An 18,230-nucleotide genomic window follows, 5' to 3' on the forward strand; every position below is an offset into this window, starting at 1 on the left:
AAATGTGCACGTTCGATTATTGGGGCCTGGGGCCTTGGTACTGGGGAGGCTTTTAATGGCTTGTAGGATTTCCTCCGTTGTGATGGGTTCGTTTAGGGGTATTCAGAGCTCTCCCTCCACCCAGTAGAGTTCAGTGTTGTTTAATTAGCGTCACAGAGCCTTGGGGTCTGTGCTGTGTTTAGAGCTGTATAGTTCTTGATAAAAATCACAAAATTCGTTCACAATTCCTTCTGTATGTACCATTGTGGCCTGCGAGGTGCACACTCTTTCTACCAGGGTAGGTTTTCTTTCTGCAGCTATCAGGCGGGCTAGGAGAGCTCTGGGTTTTTGGCCTTCCCCATATTGGCGAATCTGGTGTCCACGTCCTAGAAATTTCAGCTCCCTTTCCGCTGTGGCTCGAAACGTCAGTAGTTCATCCTTAAGCTCCGCTTGGGCATGCGAGTCGTTGGAGGCAGATCACACAAGTTCTAATCTTTTCTCATAGTTCTCACTGGTGGCCAATTCTCTCCTGATCAGCTTCAGTATTCCATTCTCTTTTGTTATGCACACCCCTCTAATGTTTCCCAGAGCGTACCTGCTGATGCGACTGTGTTTTGGTTGATCTCCAAGAACACTGTGATTTCATTGCGTAGCTCCATTGCAAACACTTGGTCTAGCAGCGATCTCGGTTTAAATCGACAATTTGGTGTGCTATGTCTAACGTTGGGGAGCTTGCATTCGAGCGTGATCATAGAGTGGTCGGAAAAGGTTTTAAGAAGGATTTGGCACGCTTCCCACTGGAACGGGCCTTGAGAGGAGACTAGTACGTAGTCAATCCGCAAGCTAGTGTTGTGCACCCCAGAATGAAAGGTGTACTCTCGTGCACCCCAGTTATTATGTCTCCACACGTCTACCAGGTCGTAGGCTCTGCAGATCTCCTGGGCCTGGAGGCTTGCTTTGGACGGTTGAGTAGTTGAGCTTTGTGACTTATCCTTCTGGGGGTCTACTGGTGTATTCAGATCGCCTCCCCAAATGATCGTTGCGGATCCTGTCCCCTCAAGATGAGACAGTACCCAGTCGAAGTTGTTCGCCCCGTCGACGTTGGGGGCATAGGAGTTCACGAAAATGACCTCCTTACCTGCAAGGATCCCTTTCACTAGGTGTGCCTTGCCCTCGGCATCCCTCTGACTTTATCAGACTGAAACCGGATTTTTGTCTATGTGGATGGCCATTCCTCTGGCATATGACGAATATGAGGAGAAATACCTGTGGCAGCCCCAGTCACTGGCCTAGCGGTGTTCAGCTTCCGGGAGGAGGTGCGTTTCTTGTATTAAACCTACGTCAACGTTGTGCCTCTTGAGGTATTGCAGGATCTTCCGTGTTTTGGACGGGATATTGCCTCCTCTAATATTCCACGTAGCTGCCTTGAACTTTACATGAAGTTTTCTTGATTGAGATTATCTTTTGTAGTTCAGTCTGCGTGCTCTGGTGGTGGTATGGAAGTAGTTTGAAGTGTAAGGTTGGTTCTTCCGTTTCGGTACGACAAGGAGATGGATCTCATGGAGATTGGGGTGTAGGGCGGCGAGGGGCGGGGCTGCGGCGGGCGCATTCCCATAACAGTTTGTACTGACCCTCCCTTGCATGGGCAACCCCCAACTTGCCCTTCCTTGTAATCCCCCTATATGTAGTAAGATGAACAGTGCTGCGCCTGGGGCGCTAGTGTCCTCCCATGGTGTGAGGCTTGTGTAAAATTAAGGAGTTGTGGTTCTCTGGCATTGGTTTCTGCCCATTGATGCGCCTAACCTGATCATTTATTTCAACTTCACGGTGAGTTTATTCTCGCTCGGTCACTCTGCGGGGGGCCCAGATTATTGTTTGGGGGTCTGCAACTGATTCTGTCTAGGAAGGAGTTAGCTTCCTTTGGTGAGTTGAAGAATTGAACTTTCCTGCCGTGCTGGACATGCAGTTTCGTGGGAAAAAGCATTGAGTAGCTCATCTGGTTGTTTTGCAAACACTGTTTGACTCCTGCAAAGGACTTCCTCTGCGCCTGAACGGCAGAGGAGAAGTCTGGATAGAATTGGATGTTATCACCCTCAAATTGAATTTCTCCCTTATCTCTAACAAGCCTCAGAATGGTGTCCCGGTCTTTGTAATTTAGCAGTTTGGCAATGATTGGTCTTGGAGTGGCTCCCGGGATGGGTCTGACGGTTGGAATTCTGTGGGCTCTCTCCACGAGGAACAGTTGCGATAATGCTGCTGCTCCAAAGAGTTCTTAGCCTATTTTTTCGACATGGTCTTCCATTTTCGTGTGGAGTTACTGTTCTCTGACCCCGAGCAATCTTACATTGTTTCGGCGGGAGCGTCCTTCTATGTCCTCATTCTTGGCATTGCCCACTTTCATCTGTCCTTCCAGTGCCGCTACTCTCGCTGTTAGCGTTACTGTATTATCGTCAAGATCAGAGACTGAGTCGAGCCTGTCTCCATGCTTGTATAGGCGGTGCTATAGTTGGTCGACCTTGGAAGACAATGCATCAAGTTTACAGTCGATGTTGCCAATCCCAGCTGTCCACGGATGTCCATGGCTTTGGAAGGTTCTTCCTCCTGATTTGCATCCCCCGTGGGGATTCCGGTTGGCCACTGGGTTTCGGGGTTTTGGTTGAAGTTACAGGCTCAAAATTTAGTTTCCATTGAGATTTGTCAGACTTCCCCATGGTGAGGTACAGGGGATTATTCGGATGGGCCTGGTTCTGTTTGGACGTCCCGCTCTAAGGCAGTCGGAGGAGGGGTGTCTTGCTAGTTGGTGTTGGCTCACAGCAGTCTGTTAGTAGAGCCGACGGCGCCGGCCAGTACCACGATTGGTGGTGTCGGAGTTCCTTACGTGGTAGATACATTGCCCGTCTTTTGAAGACTTAAGCTTCAGTGGGGCGCACCCACCGCCAGATCACGAGCGGCGGGTTGGTCGACCGCTCCAGGCGGGGACACCACTTCAGATCCTCTGCAGTGTGGGGAGCAGTTGGGCGTCAGATACTCCTGTTGTGATATCATGGGTTGCACGGGGCGTGCCGTGCCTGTGGTGCCGCTCACGAGTTGAGGTAAAATCTTCGGGCTAACCTTCATACCCCAGCGGCTCCTTGTCCCTCTTATTCTTGTGTTGGTCGCCGCTAGAGAGATCCTACTTGTGGTTTGTGCAGTGTATTGTTTTTTGATCGGCGGGTGATTTCTCTTAGGGTTGTGGTGGGTGCTGTGCCTTTATGGTGGCCTGTGTTCCGTGAGGGATCGGAGGGTGGTCTGTGCTGCTTGATTGGGGTCTGGTTCCTCCTGTATGGCATGCACTATGCTTGATGTTGTCGGTGGCTAATACAGTATTGCAGATCAGGAAACAGCAGGGCGTTCACCCGTCTACTTGATTTGCCCTTACGGGGGTGTCTTGCCCATGGAGTTACTGCAGGATTACAATAGGTATCATCTGTTGCCTCTGTAAGAAAGAGCTGTTGTGCATGCACATACAGGTGGACTGGATGTCCGATTATAGAGTGCAGTCCACGTATCAGTAGTTACTAGTTGCGGATGCCGATGGCCCCCTGTATTAGCGCGGCCACCGAGGTCTAGTGGGCCGCTGGATAGCAGCGTCTGGCTCCCGTGGTTAGTTTGGCAGGCAGCCACAGACTCTGACGCCGCAGTGGGGGCCGCGCGCCTCTATGGGAGTCAGCTATCTCTCCTCCTACCTGGTGCTTGCTGCCACCATTGGAATTCGAGTAGTCGTAGGAGGGGAGCTTGCGTTGCCGCCGTCAGTGGTTTTGCCCGGTCCAACCCGGGGGGAGGGGGAAGTGGTGGCTATCCGTGCCACGTTGTATACTCCGCTGGTCGGCTTCCGCGGCTGGCATGCCCGCCTCTCGTTTCCCTGGCCCCCAGCTTCCGATGTGCCAACTGAGTTTACACCCTACCTTCGGGTGTGGATGTGAGGGACTGCAGACCCGGGACGTGGTTGTCTCCTTCCGTCACTCCTGGTATCGGCCGTGATGCGGCCGGCCATGGTCTGCCTCTGCCTGGCGGACGAGCCCCTGCCGCACCTCACCTCGCACCCCGGTCCGGGACACCGGGCGAGTCCCTCACACGATCCGCTGTTGTTGTTTGGGAACCTCGGAGTACAGTAGGAGATCCACAGTGTTCCGCCGGCTCATTCAATCACGGATGGTATAAGTTGCCTCTGTCGCCTCTCTTACCTGACGTGTCCGTAGGCTCACTTAGGCCGCGGGAGTATGGTCACGGCCCGGCCCTCCCCGGCCTCGCGTCAGCTCCGACTCTCGGGTGCAGGGGGACCTCACACGCTGCATTTATAGGTGTGTTGCAACCGGTGCTTCTTTATTGTCCTTTTTTATTGTCCTTTTCTTGCCAGCCTGGGTCGCCTACCCTCTAGAGATGCTGCGATTAAACTGGATTGATTTAGGAGCCTCACGGGAGCTCACAGAGGAGCCGCCATCTTGGTTGGCCCGACTTGCCTTCTTTTCAACATACTTTTTTGTAAGCTATTTTTCTTGCTACAGTTGCCCTCCATTGGCTGAGCTGCTTTCAAGCCCTTCAAGAGAAAGTGATATCACAGGAGGAGAGGAAGTGCAGTCTGCAGAACCATTATAGCAGCAGAGGGGCAAAGAAAAAGATTGAATTTACTTTTACTTTAAAAAAGATTGAATTTTCTTTTACTTTACACCAGCAAGTCTACTTAACTACTAATACTTGCTCTCAGTCATTGCACCATGAATAGCAGTGCTACCATTCGTGATAGTAATAGTTCTCCTACATGGTAGTAATGGTACTGCTAATACCAGTAATACCAGCAGTGCTACCAGTAGCATTCATATTTCTGCTGCTACCAGTACCTTCAGTAATACATCATTACTACTAGTATTAGAACTACTACCAGTAGTATTAGTAGTATCACTGTTACCATGTGAAGTATAGTAGTAACCAGTAGAAGTATAGCAGTAGCAACAGTAGAAGTACTGTTAATGCAGTTAGAAGTACCACCTCTACTGCTACTGACTAAAAGTATGAACACTACTGACAGTATTACTTCTACCAATAGCAGAAGTCCTAGTAATACTAAAACAATACTATTAGAGGTAGTACTGACAGTAATTGTTGTAATAGCACTTCCAATAGTACTACTACTGATGTTTTTAGTAGTACCAATACTGCTGCTGTTACTGTTACTGGTACTAGTACTACCTCTTCAACCACTCACTAGCAATAGGAACTGCGCCACAAACCTTCAAATCGGCATACATCAAGCCACTCCTTTAAGACCCATCGGGAAACAATGAAGACCTAACCAACTGCTGTCCAATCTCAAACATCGCATACCCAGAGAAATTCCTAGAAAGCCACATTATGTGAAACAGTTGTGGAAAATGTAGAAAACAATTGAATACTAGAACGGGCACAAGTCGGCTTCAGACCCACGAGATAAACTGAAACAGCATTACTATTGATATGGAATGATCTAAAATCCAATGCAGACCCCAACGCCAAATCGGCACTCATACCACTTGATCCATCAGCAGCCTTCAACACAGTCCACCACGAAACAGTCATCAAAAGACTTGAAGATATAGGATTCAGCAATACAACGTTGATCTGGCTAAAATCCTTGATGGCAGAAAGAATGGAAACAACTTGGCTCACACCCTTCAACTCAACACCCTGCACAACAACTTGCGGAGTCTCACAACTCTCGTCCCTCTCACCACTGCTATTCAACATCTACATGACCCATCATCAATCTTGTCAAACGACACGGCCTCACTTCCTACAATTACACAGACGGCACGCAAATCATCTACAAAATCGATGCTAGTGAAGAACAAAACCCATCCCTTACCAACTGCCTCACAGAAATAAACCATTGGATGGAGTACCCTAAACTCAACCCGGTCAAAACAGAAATCCTTATCAGGCCGTCAAACCAACACCATATTCCATGGCCTACTGAAATGGGAAACCGCCCGGAACCATCCAAATCTCACAATATTAATGGATAATATCTGAACAATCGAACCACAAGTTAGTGCAGTAGTAAAGCAATGCTTCTTCCAACTACACACAATTATAATTGTTCTTTTATAATGTGATTAATACCAACACATGGTTTCTAAGTGCAGGATCGGAATTCAGAACTGTTGTGCTGCGTTGTCTTGTTTCCAAGACAAACACGTTGCCCCCGAGCAATCAAGTGGGTACTCCCCTTTCTCACCTTCCCACATATAACACTCACTGTCATTTCTCTCGTCTTGTCAAGAATGGACTACACCAACACCATGTATCTCGGAATGCCAGACTACCTTAGCAAAAAACTACAACGAATACATAACGCAGCAGCAAGACTACTTCTCAGATTCACTGAGAGAGAAGACATAACACCAGCACTGAGAACCCTACTTGTGCTTCTAGTCAAAAAACAAGTTTTCTTCAAAACGCTCTGCATAACGCACAGCGCAATCCATGGCCAAGGAGCAGAATTCATACTAGGAAACCTTTGTATCTTCAAATACCAAACTGAACACTACGATCCAGCTATGACATCTGCCTCAAACTTAACAATACTCAAAGTGGAAATTTGGGGGAACTGCGTTCTCTTGCATCGCAGCAAAGCTTTGGAACTTGCTTCCAAAAGAAATACCAACTACAGAAGATCACCTAAAGTTCTGAAAATTGATTAAAACATGGCTCTTTAACTCACTGAACTAAACGGGCAAAATCAACGAAGGGAAACTGCCAACACATCACAATGGAAGCACCAAAATAAATTGAACCTGAGGAAACTAAACAGGACCACCCAACGAAATAAAACTCTGCCCAAGCACAATGGACTATACTAGTCTGAACTTGACAAATCAATATAACCATGGCATAAAAAAAATAATCTCCACTAACTCCACTGAAAACTCTCCAATATCCTGCATACTCAGCTCAAACACTGAACAAAACGCACTCGTACCTCTACTGCAGCAAAAACATAAAACCACCACAAACTGCACACTCCGGAACACCCAACTGGAAACCAAACCAATCGCAAAAAAAATCACCCATTCAGTCATACACCAAACAACACATAACATCTACCAACTAACCAGCACACAGTGACTGGTTTTTCCGAATTGAAGCTGCCAACAGCACATCAAAGCTCTTTTGCACTTTTCCTTCTAAATCCCACTAATTACTCCCAGCCCTCCTTCCGTTTCAGATCCGCTAGAGCACCTGGAGTCGATGAAAATGGCAGCGGTGCGTGGTATAAATAACAATCACATAGCTAGTAGTAGTACTACAGGTAGTGGTGGTAATCCCTACTTATGCTAGTAGTTCTACTACATCTTCTGGAAATAATAGCGATGCCACTGCTGATAATAGTAGTGCTGTTGGTAGTAGTATTGAAGCCATTACTAATACTCATGCCATTACTACCACCATTAGTATTCGTGCCAGCAGCAGTATTAGCATTACTGCTACCAGTATTAGTAATACTGGCAGCAGTACTATCAGTAGTGCTGGCAGTCATATTATTGCCACTAAATGTACTACTAGCAGTCGGAAAATGTTACTAGTAGGAGTGCTACTAGTGCTGGTAGTAGTTGCATTACTGTTGGTTGTAGTACTGTCACTGCTACTAATAGTAGCATTACTATGTTTGGTATCGCTACTGTTGGCCGGGCAAGGTTGGAAGCAAGTAATCTATCTTGTTTTTGTAAATTAAAGGAAAATGTACCCTTTCATTTGGCTCATTAGCTGCTACATCGGTCTCTAGGCTGTTCTCCCTGCACCCCCCCGCCCCCCGCTTAGATTTCACTATCTCTTTCTTGGCTAAAAAGCACCTCACAACATTGGAGAACCATGCCAAGAAAAATGCTTATAATAATTCTTCAGATACGATCATTCGAACGTTTTTTTTGTTGCTGGGAAATTGGTAGATGATAAAATATTAATAGTTGGGAACTACATAGTTATTTTTTTGGAACAACTATAACGTCCCTTTTAATCCCCATCTTGATGGGGATGGCTAATTTCTATTAAGTATAGTTTCCAGTTTTGTAGTGGGTCTGTTCTCAAGAGAAATGGGTATTAGCCCCTTTCTCACCATTCTGCGCCTGCCACAATAAGCAACATTTCCAACATCACAGGGGAGACCGAAGATTGTCAGTGGCACCTCTTTCTCTGTGAACTCTTACTTCACACATCTGCCACAGAAACGCCTTACTACAATTCTGGAAACATCGGAACTCCTGGCTCTTCATTCAGGTTTGGACTGTTTTCGAATTGTGTTCTTTACTGATACTTGGGATGACTTGTTTTCCCACTTGGCCGTTTATGTACCACCCCCTTCTCGCCCCCCTCAAACCCTCCCCCATCTCATTCCCATTCTCCTTAGCACCTAGAAACAATTTAATTTGTGGTGTGTGCTCTATAAACTCTTAAATAAAATGGATATAATTGGCGCCCCACTATCGAGTAGCAGAAGCAATGGGTGGTTGATGCGACAGAAGATAGACATGCACCCACCCACCGCAGTATATGTACCTAACTATAAGGTTTAGGGCTGCGAGGGGGCAAACTGAGGCAGGTGATCATTGTGGGGAGGTACACAAAATAATGGAATTAAAATGGCGAGAAAGCAGGCACATAAAGAGAAACTCTCCTGCTTGGGCACTATTTTGTTGTGACTTACTGCTTTCAACTGTCTCAGTAACTCCTCTGCCCCCACCCAAGTGTTGGTGACCCACAGGCACATATTTCTATTTATGCACGGCACTCTTGGACCCCTGTCAAAATACTGAAAAGGTTAAGTGGCTTTGTGACAGTAGAAGCTGAACAAAACGGACTCTGCTAACTGAATAATATATGTCTGAGTCTGGCATTTCCCTTAGCACCTTATCAAAGGATCCATCAGTCCTCTAAACTTCACCCGAAAAATGTACATTTTATTCAAAACTTAAAACGTCTCTTCAACATAGGGGAAATTGATCATCTTTAATAATTCCAGTTCGCTGCGCACCCGTACTGAACTGCATGCTAGAACCTCTCTAAGTACCTGCTAACCCTGTAAGTACCGCACTCAAACGCTTTCGGAACATTTGCCATCGCTTGACCTGCTTATTTGTACTTTTGGACCTGGCCTCTTATTATTCTGACCCTGCTATATTCGCACGGCCTTAACTGCAATGCTTTCCCCCTCATGCAATCTCATGATATGGCGCCTAAATAATTTCACCACCTCAATGTAATCTATGCATGAATGCTCCTATTTGCACTCTATCTATTGTGTTCGTTTTTGCATAAAGCCGAGATTCATTGGTAGATGACTTGTTCCTATCCGTTCTACTTTGACTTAGCCATTTTATTATAGTCGATTATACCGTCATGCTTTTGGTACTCCTTAAACCCACACCCTACCACCTCACTGCAGTATTACGAGGGTGGCAGCTAGTCTGGTTGCAGCTTAGTACCCTTAGTTCGCATGCCAACCTACGAGACGATTGAATCAGTCATCGCTTAACACACTCAACAGCCTCTATAAATTGTGTCGTGATATCATTGGGACTATATCATCACGGCTTGGGGAAATTTCACTGTGCTATTTTATATTTGTATACCTCTTTGATTAGGTGATTCTCACTGTCATACCTGTATACCTATCTAATAGTCAATGTAAATTGTGCCTCTATTAGGACCTTTCTCTTTATCACGACCTGAACGTTTTCCTTTGTGACACTATAGTGACATACACGTATATTGACTCTAGCTCACTATGTATAGGATTCTGACCACGCTCTTCCACATACTGCACGTCAGCAACTCGCCCAGACCCTTCCCTATTATCTCATGCTATCAACACCCTTCTCTTCCATCCTGTACACGCCTCATGGCTCACATGGCCTACTCCACAGAGGCCTCACCTAGCGCTCATTTACATAGGACGACGGACATCGTGTCACCACACAATCCGTACCTAAACGACCCTGCACTATGGCTACAACACTTTGCCTCCAAACCTACACCTAACCGACCATGCCCCACAGCTTCTAGAAATTTTAAATTGAGATCCAGAACTCATTTATTAACTAATTCCTCTCGCACGCGGACGCTCAGCAAGGCTCTTTTCCACCCCACAACTACCACCGAGAACTACCCCTCAACCAAACTACCACCTAATCAACAATCTATTCTCCTGAGAAATCTCAGATTAAGATCCAGATTCAGTACAATAACTTCACACCAACAGGCAACTAAGATCATACAAAATCTTGCCCCTAAGGCTTTGTACACAACCCCTTCTAACATAACTGTCAACACAAGTCACACACCAACTTATAAAACTCTCCCGAAGGACACATTGATCAAGGCAGCCCTTATCAATGCTCGATCTATCTCTGCCCATGCACTGGATATCGCTGACTTTATAACAACTGAAAACCTTGACTTCCTCGCTGTCACGGAAACATGATTACATGCAGCCTCGGGTCCATCACTGGCTCTAGCCACCCCAGCCAACTACTCCATAATCAGATGTGACAGAAATAAAGCCAAAGGGGGAGGAATTGCCATTATCTTCAAGAACTCACTTGACATCAGAGCCATTCCCAACCTCCAGATCTCTTCGGCTGAATCTCTATTTCTCAAATTGCCTCTATCCTCCAACCAGACGGTCACGCTACACCTCATTTACCGACCACCTGGTCCCACTTCAACCTTCTCTGAGGACATTCCGTCACTCCTTATCAACAATGCCAAACCTAACTCGCAAAGTTTAATACTTGAGACTTCAACCTTGGCCTTAATGACCCAGCAGGCACTAACGCTAATGACTTAGCAAGTACACTTTCAGATCTAGGTTATACCCATCACATTCATGAACCGACTCATAACAAAGGTAGAACCTTAGATTGGCTTGCCGACCTTAACTGCAATATCAATTTGACCACCATAACACCATGTATCTGGTCGGACCACCACAAGATAATATTCGCCATCAACGCCACTCCTCACTGTCCAATTGTTAACACTGCACCAGCGACCCTCCCTCATAATGAGAAGAACATTACTACAGATAAACTGCTCCCCCTCATTCTTCCCATTCTTAACAATACACTACACTCTGAGGACCCTACAGTCTTGGTTGACGTTTATAATCAGGCTATCTTGAAAGCATTAAACATCATTGCCCCACTAAAAATGCATAAAGCCAAACCACGCTCCCATCTTAACTCCTGGTACACACCACAGTTGAGAGAACTACGCAAAACCAAAAGAAATGCAGAATCGCGTTGGAAAAACTGGCAATCACTTAATAACAAAACCACCTTGACCATAGCTTCCTCTAACTATAAAGAAGCTATCCGTCTAGCCAAAAAAAATAACTATAATGAACGTATCATTCACGCTCAATCAAATGCAAAAGAACTGTTCAAGATCCTCAAAGAACTTGAATCTCCCATTGCCCCTATTGACAACTGTATCACAGATGCTGTGTGGTGTACAAACATCCAGAAGGCACTACTAGACAAAACATCGATGCTCCAAACCAAAATTAACCAAAAAAAAAAATAACTCCTGCCGACTAACCTCGTTCACAAGACATCCACCAACAACAAGACTGGCCCTGAACCATCAATCAAACCATTCAGCTTCTCTCCACTAGACACCTGGGAAGTGGTAAACATCATCAGGAAATTAAAACCGTCCAATTGTCAAGGTGACTCCTGCCCTGCTCCTATCATTAAAGCGGCTGTGCAGGACCTCGCCCCTTTCATCACTAGCCTTATCAATGCCTCTTTCAAAACAGGCACGATACCTGGTAACTTAAGACGCCTGGGTCATTCCACTCCTCAAAAAGCCTTCACTTGACCCTAGCAACCCTTCTAATTACAGACCTATTACAACAGTGCCTTTTCTACTAAAAATACTGGACCGCGCCGCTTACTTACAAATTCAAGCATATCTAGAAACCAACTATCTCCTGGGCCTCAGGCAATCTGGTTTCCGCCCTAGACATGGCACAGAAAGGGCCTTGATTGACCTTGTAACACAAATGCATGACATAAAAGACAACAGTAAATTAGCACTCCTATTACTATTCGACATATTTGTGGCCTTCGACCTTGTCAACCACCAAATACTATGCCAACACCTATAATCAGCTGCACACTTCTCTGACTCCGCCACCTCTTGGATTAGTTCTTTCCTTGCTAACAGAACTATGAGAGTTTTCTCATCCTCAGCCTCTGCTGAACCGTCTCCTGTACTCTGTGGGGTCCCTCAAGGATCATGCGTCTCCCCTACGCTCTATAATGTCTTTAGTAAGCCATTATTTGATATTCTTGACTCCATGGGTGTCTCGTATACTAATTATGCCGACGACACTCAGATACTAATCCCAATCTAAGGAAATCACTTTGAAGATTCCAAAGCCCTTAACAGAATTTACTCAGTAATCCAAGCCTGGATGGCGCATCATGGACTCTGTTTAAATGACGAGAAAACTGAGATACTAATACTTGGCTCCCGCTCTAGACTGAACAAACTAGACCCTTCATTCAAATCCTTCATTATTGATGGCAACACCATCTTGGCTTCCAAAAATACTAAAACTTTCGGCATTTACTTAGATGACACTTTATCTTTCAATAGACAAACCAATGCTGTTGTTGCAGCATCTGCCTACACTTGCAAGCTTATTACTGCTTGTAGGCCTTTCCTTACGACACCCAACTGTATCACCCTGGCTAGAACGTTAGTTATGTCCAAAATCGACTATTGTAACTCACTCTTTCTAGGGACTAGCCTTAAAAACATGAACAAACTACAAGTGACACAGAACAACGCTATCAGGGCTGCCCTTAACATCCCGAAGAAGTCACACACATCCGATACAAGACGTAACCTTAATTGGCTATCCGTCAAACATAGAATCGCCAGAGCCCACCTTGCCCCAGTTTACCTCTCAAACAGACTCCTGCTACACACTTCTTCAAGGCCCCTAAGATCGGCCCAAGCCCACACTATGTCCATTCCCAAGCTGCAGAACTCAGGGGGTTCTAGCTTTCCTGTCCAGGCGGCTAAACTGTGGAACATGCTGCCGAGGTCCATTAGATCGGAACCATCCTTCCATATCTTCAAAAGAAAATCTACACACTGGTTGCATGAACTCGACCGCCAGGTGCTTTTTGGCGTTCACTAGCATGTTCGCGGCTGCGGTTATGCCCTTTGCATTTTGATTGTACTCATCCTTGTGTCTTGCATATTGTTGTTGTAACTATTTAATTGTGTAACTGTACTATCCTATGTAAATGTACTGCTTAAGAGCTTCATAGCTGTAAGATATGCGCCCAGCTGCCCCAGGGCCGGGTGCGCTATACAAATAAAACAAATACAAAAATACAAAATACAAATTGTATATAATATGCTTTTTGTGAAGCACTTTGGCGTAAGCGCTATTTTTTTCAGTTTGTGAATCCACATACTGTAGTACAATATTCATGTGAAATAACGCTTTGCTTGAATACAATTAATGATTCATTGCTGTACACCAATAATATTGAATAATGCATGATTACTTATTTTGCATTCTAGGTTAACAAGTGGTGGAACAGCTTGACTGAAGGACAACAGACTGTAACAGGTTGGCTCAAACTTAATGTCTCAATGGAAATTATGTCTAGCTGCTAAGAAAATATGGTAGACATATGCTTTTTATACCATACGTAAATGGCAAGCAAATGCCTTTTTGTGTTTTTGTACTGAATTGGTTGGCAAAATGTGTAACTAGTAAGTTTTAACTTGGATCTTATTAGTTGCCAGGGTTAAACTGTATCTCCCATTATATATTTCTTATAACACAAGAGGGTAAAAAGGCACTGGGCAACAACCACTGTACTTGTTTATTTTTCAAGTCCAAACTTTTTTGAATGAATCCCTATTCATGTAGAAAAACATTTACTGGTGAAAAGAAGACTGCTTTCTGGCCCTGCTGACTCTCCTCTCTAGTTTATTATGAAAATAATTATACTGTCTTTCTGATGCCTTGTTTAAAGAAAACTTAACGTACAGGTTCCAAGTGTTGCTTTTTTTTTTTCTAACTGCACATGGTATCCAAAGCCCACCCTTTACATTTAACTAAATTAACAAGGCTGTACCTTTCTTTTAAATTCTCAAAGGTGTTGGTTTGGGCATGGTCATTCAGTGTGTTTAAGGCTCTTTTTACACATATAGCATTAATACTGCATTACAACCGTTCTAATTCTATCTCTCCAAGAATTAGTAGATTGCATTCTGAGGACAATAGTGCAGAATAATGATTTCCCTGTTGGGTGGACATTTTTTTTCAATTTTCAATTGTCGAAATATGCAGACAAATAAGGATTACAATACATTTTGTCTCTGCCCTCCTAACTGGGTATAATGGCTGAAATGCCTCTTTTCTCCAGCATTGTCTGGCATGGAATCACATTCTCATGAATATTCCCCAATGTCCGGCTGCGAATCCTCGGTAAAAAGAAAAGCAGTTTCACTTAATCCTGAAAACTGCATTTCGAAGGGATTGTGTCCACCGATGTATTCCTTATCTTTGATATACGTTTCCAGCTTGCTGGCCTCGGAAATGTTTTCTCTGTAGAGGGCGCTGCGCGTCGTCGTCCGCCGAGTCGATGTCCCTCGACGGCCACCGTATCGGCGCCGACATCACCATGCCCATAAATAGACACGCGCTGCGTCCGTTGCTCAGTTCCGTTTTTCTGCGCTTCGTGGGGCCTCGGAGCGTCGTTGCTCAGTTCAGTCAGTTAATCTATATCTAATTCGACGAATATTCTTTATCGTTCTCGATGGCTTCTTCATCAGAACCGACGACGCCGCGATCCGGCTTCAAGAAATGTCGAGACTGCGGTAAAAAAAATGTCAATAACGGATCCACACAGGGTTTGTTTATGGTGCTTGGGGTCCGAGCACCATTGTTCGGAGTGTGAGGACTGTATGTCCATGACGGCGAAAGCCCTGAAGGAGCGAAAGGGGAAGCTCGCGAGAGGTAAGTCAGCCAAAACCTCCTCGGAGGTTTCGTCGGTCGAGGCATTCGTCTCCTCGCCGTCGAAAACACTCCCATTCTAGATCTCAAAGCAGCTCCCACCATTCGTCGAGATCTAGACACTCGAAAAGGAGACGTCGAAGGTCCCATTCCTCGTCGTCTTCGGTGTCCCCAGAAAGAGTTTCCTGTCCCACCAAACACAGTTCTCAAACCGAGTGGGAGGAATTCAGAAAGAAAATGTTAAGCGTCTTCGAGAACGCGGCCTCGACCCCCTCGAAGACAGCTGAGGGTGATACCCCGGGTGAAAAACCCAAAAAATCAAAACGCCACGAGTCGCAGCACCCAGCGAAACATTCCACCCGAGAGCGCCATGATCCATCGGGTAAGAAGGCACCGTCTTCGACACCGTCGTCGAGGGTTCCTTCGACGCTGTCGTCGAAGATTCCCTCGACGCACGGGTCGGCGCCATCGACACCGTTGTCGAAGGGTTCCTCGACGCATCGGTCGATCGACTCGACGCCATCGTCGACGCCGATGCCGATGAAAGAGGACCAAGGCTCCACAGCCAACAGTGTTTTCAAGGGCCTCCGGCACGACACCGAGACCGTCGTCGATGCCCTCGAGTAGGATCCCGATCCTCTCGAAATCTTTGAGTCCTCTTCCAGTTTTTTCGACGCCATTTTCGGCGCCTTCGAGGCCGGTTACATCGGCGTCGACGACGTCGACATTTTCTCGTCCGATAAAGACGAGTTTGGCTCCTTCAGCCCTAGAAATGGCCTTTACTCCATTTCAGAGAGAATACCCTGCTATTTCTTCAATTTATGAAGAAAGAGAAGACTCTGACCAAGAAACCTTTGATTTACAGAGATCCTCACTGCCTGCTGCAGAGGATTTCACCTCTGAAGAAAGGAGGCTGAAGGAACTACAGGACTCGCTTCATGAGGCCAGTGGACTTGACACTTCCCCAGAAGTGGAATTTGTAAAGCCAGACCCAGGGGAACATGCAGAAACACCATATAGAACCCTGATGGCAAGAATAATTGAATTTATGGGTTGGTCTGCGCCTTCACCTGTTTACCAACAGGATGATCGAACGGATATATTGGACAAAGGCCCACAGGAGGACCCGGTGGTCCCCTTCCATGCAGCCCTACAAAGAAAAATTGCTTCCAATTGGGAGACTCCCGAAGTCATCCCAGCAGTCAATAAAAGACTATCGACAAAGTATAGGGTAGCGGCTGCTGACCCTGAATACCTGTCAAAACACCCGACCCCAGAGAGCCTGGTGGTTCAAGCGGCAACTTCATCCAGCAGTAGGACTGCTTACCCTACTGTCCCACAGGACAGGGATGACAAGAGGTACGACTCTATGGCAAAGAAAGTCTTCTCTGCCTGTAGTATGGCGTTGAAGTCCATCAACGCCACCTGTACGCTCGCCAGGTTCAGTCACACATTATGGGAGTGTGCTTCATCAGCGGCTGACTGCATACCCGATGGAGAGGAGAAGGAAGCCTTCCTTAACATCATTCAAGATGGCAAAGATGCCATATGCGAGTCTCTTCAAACTGGCATCGATTCCGCTGACAGTATGAGCAGGGCCAGGGCAGCTAGTACAACAATCCACAGGCAGGCGTGGTTACGAAAGTCTGGCTTTGCTCCAGATGTACAGGCCAGACTTTTGAATATGCCCTTTGACGGCTCTTTGTTATTCGGAAAAAAGGCTGATGACAGTCTGGAAAAGTTAGCAAAAGCTTCTAAAGCTTCTAAAGCAGCAGCAAAATCCTTAGGAGCTGCTATCCGCCAAACTCCTTTTCGCCCGTCAGGAACCTCTGGGAGAGGAAAGTCCTTTTGCTATTATTCCGCATTCGGAAAAGGCAGAGGACAGCCGGCTCAAAGGGGCCAAAGAAGATCCACCCGAGGTGGACGGGTCAAAGGTACTAAGACCGCAGCAGGTGCCTCTTTACCCTCGGCATCTGCATCAGCCGCCCCCAAACCACTCTGAGGCCTTTGCACACAAGACACCTGTAGGGGGCAGGTTAACTCACCATCTGACGGAATGGCAGGCTATAACGTCAGATGCTTGGGCGTTGGAGACAGTTGCCCAAGGTTACTGCCTACCCTTTCTACACATCCCTCAGAGTCATCCACCGGGGAACAGCTCCCGAAAAGTTCCAGATCCGCTCCTCTTGCAGGAAATTATGGACCTGCTAGAGAAAGGTGCCATAGAACCGGTACCTGTAGCGGACAGGAGCAAGGGCTGGTACTCCCCCTACTTTCTCATACCAAAGAAGGACGGAGGACTGAGACCCATCCTGGACTTAAGAGAATTGAACAAGTTCCTCAGGAAGGACAAGTTCAAGATGGTAACTCTCTCTCAGATCCTTCAGGCCCTCCAGCTCCAGGACTGGCTGGTATCTCTGGACCTTCAGGATGCTTATTTCCATGTGCCAATCCATCTCAAGCACAGGAAATACCTGAGGTTCGAAATTGGCAACTCTCATTATCAATTTCGAGTTCTGCCATTTGGGCTTACCTCCGCCCCGAGGGTCTTCACCAAGCTGATGCCGGTAGTGGCGGCGAGTTTAAGGAGGGAAGGGATCCACGTCTATCCCTACCTGGACGATTGGCTGATCAGGGCCGTATCTTCGGAACAGGCCCGGACCCAGCTAGATTATGTCTGCCTCTTCCTTCACAGACTGGGCTTCTCCCTCAATTTAAAGAAGTCACAGATGATACCATCTTAGAGACTCCAGTTCATTGGAGCGGTCCTGGACACTTCCCTGGGAAAAGCCTCGCCACCAGAGGTGAGGGCTCAAGATATTCTACAGATGGTCACCAAGTTTCAAAATGCCTAACGTCTCCCAGCCTTCGACTTTTTGAGGTTGCTAGGCCTCACGGCATCCTGCATCTTCCTTGTGCCAGAGGCTCGCCTGAGAATGAGATCTCTTCAGTGGGCACTGAGAAGTCAGTGATCACAATTCTCAGGGAGAATGTCAGACCTCTTCCGGATTCCGGACAAGGTAGCCCAGGACCTTCAGTGGTGGGCCTATTCAGAGAACATCTTGAAAGGAGAACTGTTTTGGCAACCATGGCCGGAGATAACAGTAGTCACAGACGCCTCGCTCACAGGGTGGGGAGCCCATGCCAACGACTTGGCCATCAGCGGTCGTTGGTCTCCATCGAAGTCCAG

At 46.5% G+C, this 18,230-nt stretch overlaps 1 protein-coding gene across 1 annotated transcript in view; it reads left to right on the forward strand.

The window, feature by feature from the left end:
• PARL (presenilin associated rhomboid like) overlaps window positions 1-18,230 on the forward strand; it is a 625,047-nt gene that overhangs the window by 299,535 nt on the left and 307,282 nt on the right. Inside the window, exon 4 of the mRNA XM_069618249.1 lies at window positions 13,597-13,645. Within this exon, the coding sequence (XP_069474350.1) occupies window positions 13,597-13,645 (49 nt within the window). The remainder of the gene's footprint in view (window positions 1-13,596; window positions 13,646-18,230) is intronic.

Source organism: Ambystoma mexicanum, chromosome 10 (assembly GCF_040938575.1).
Source record: "Ambystoma mexicanum isolate Mex_15411 chromosome 10, UKY_AmexF1_1, whole genome shotgun sequence".
Lineage (NCBI taxonomy): Eukaryota > Metazoa > Chordata > Amphibia > Caudata > Ambystomatidae > Ambystoma > Ambystoma mexicanum.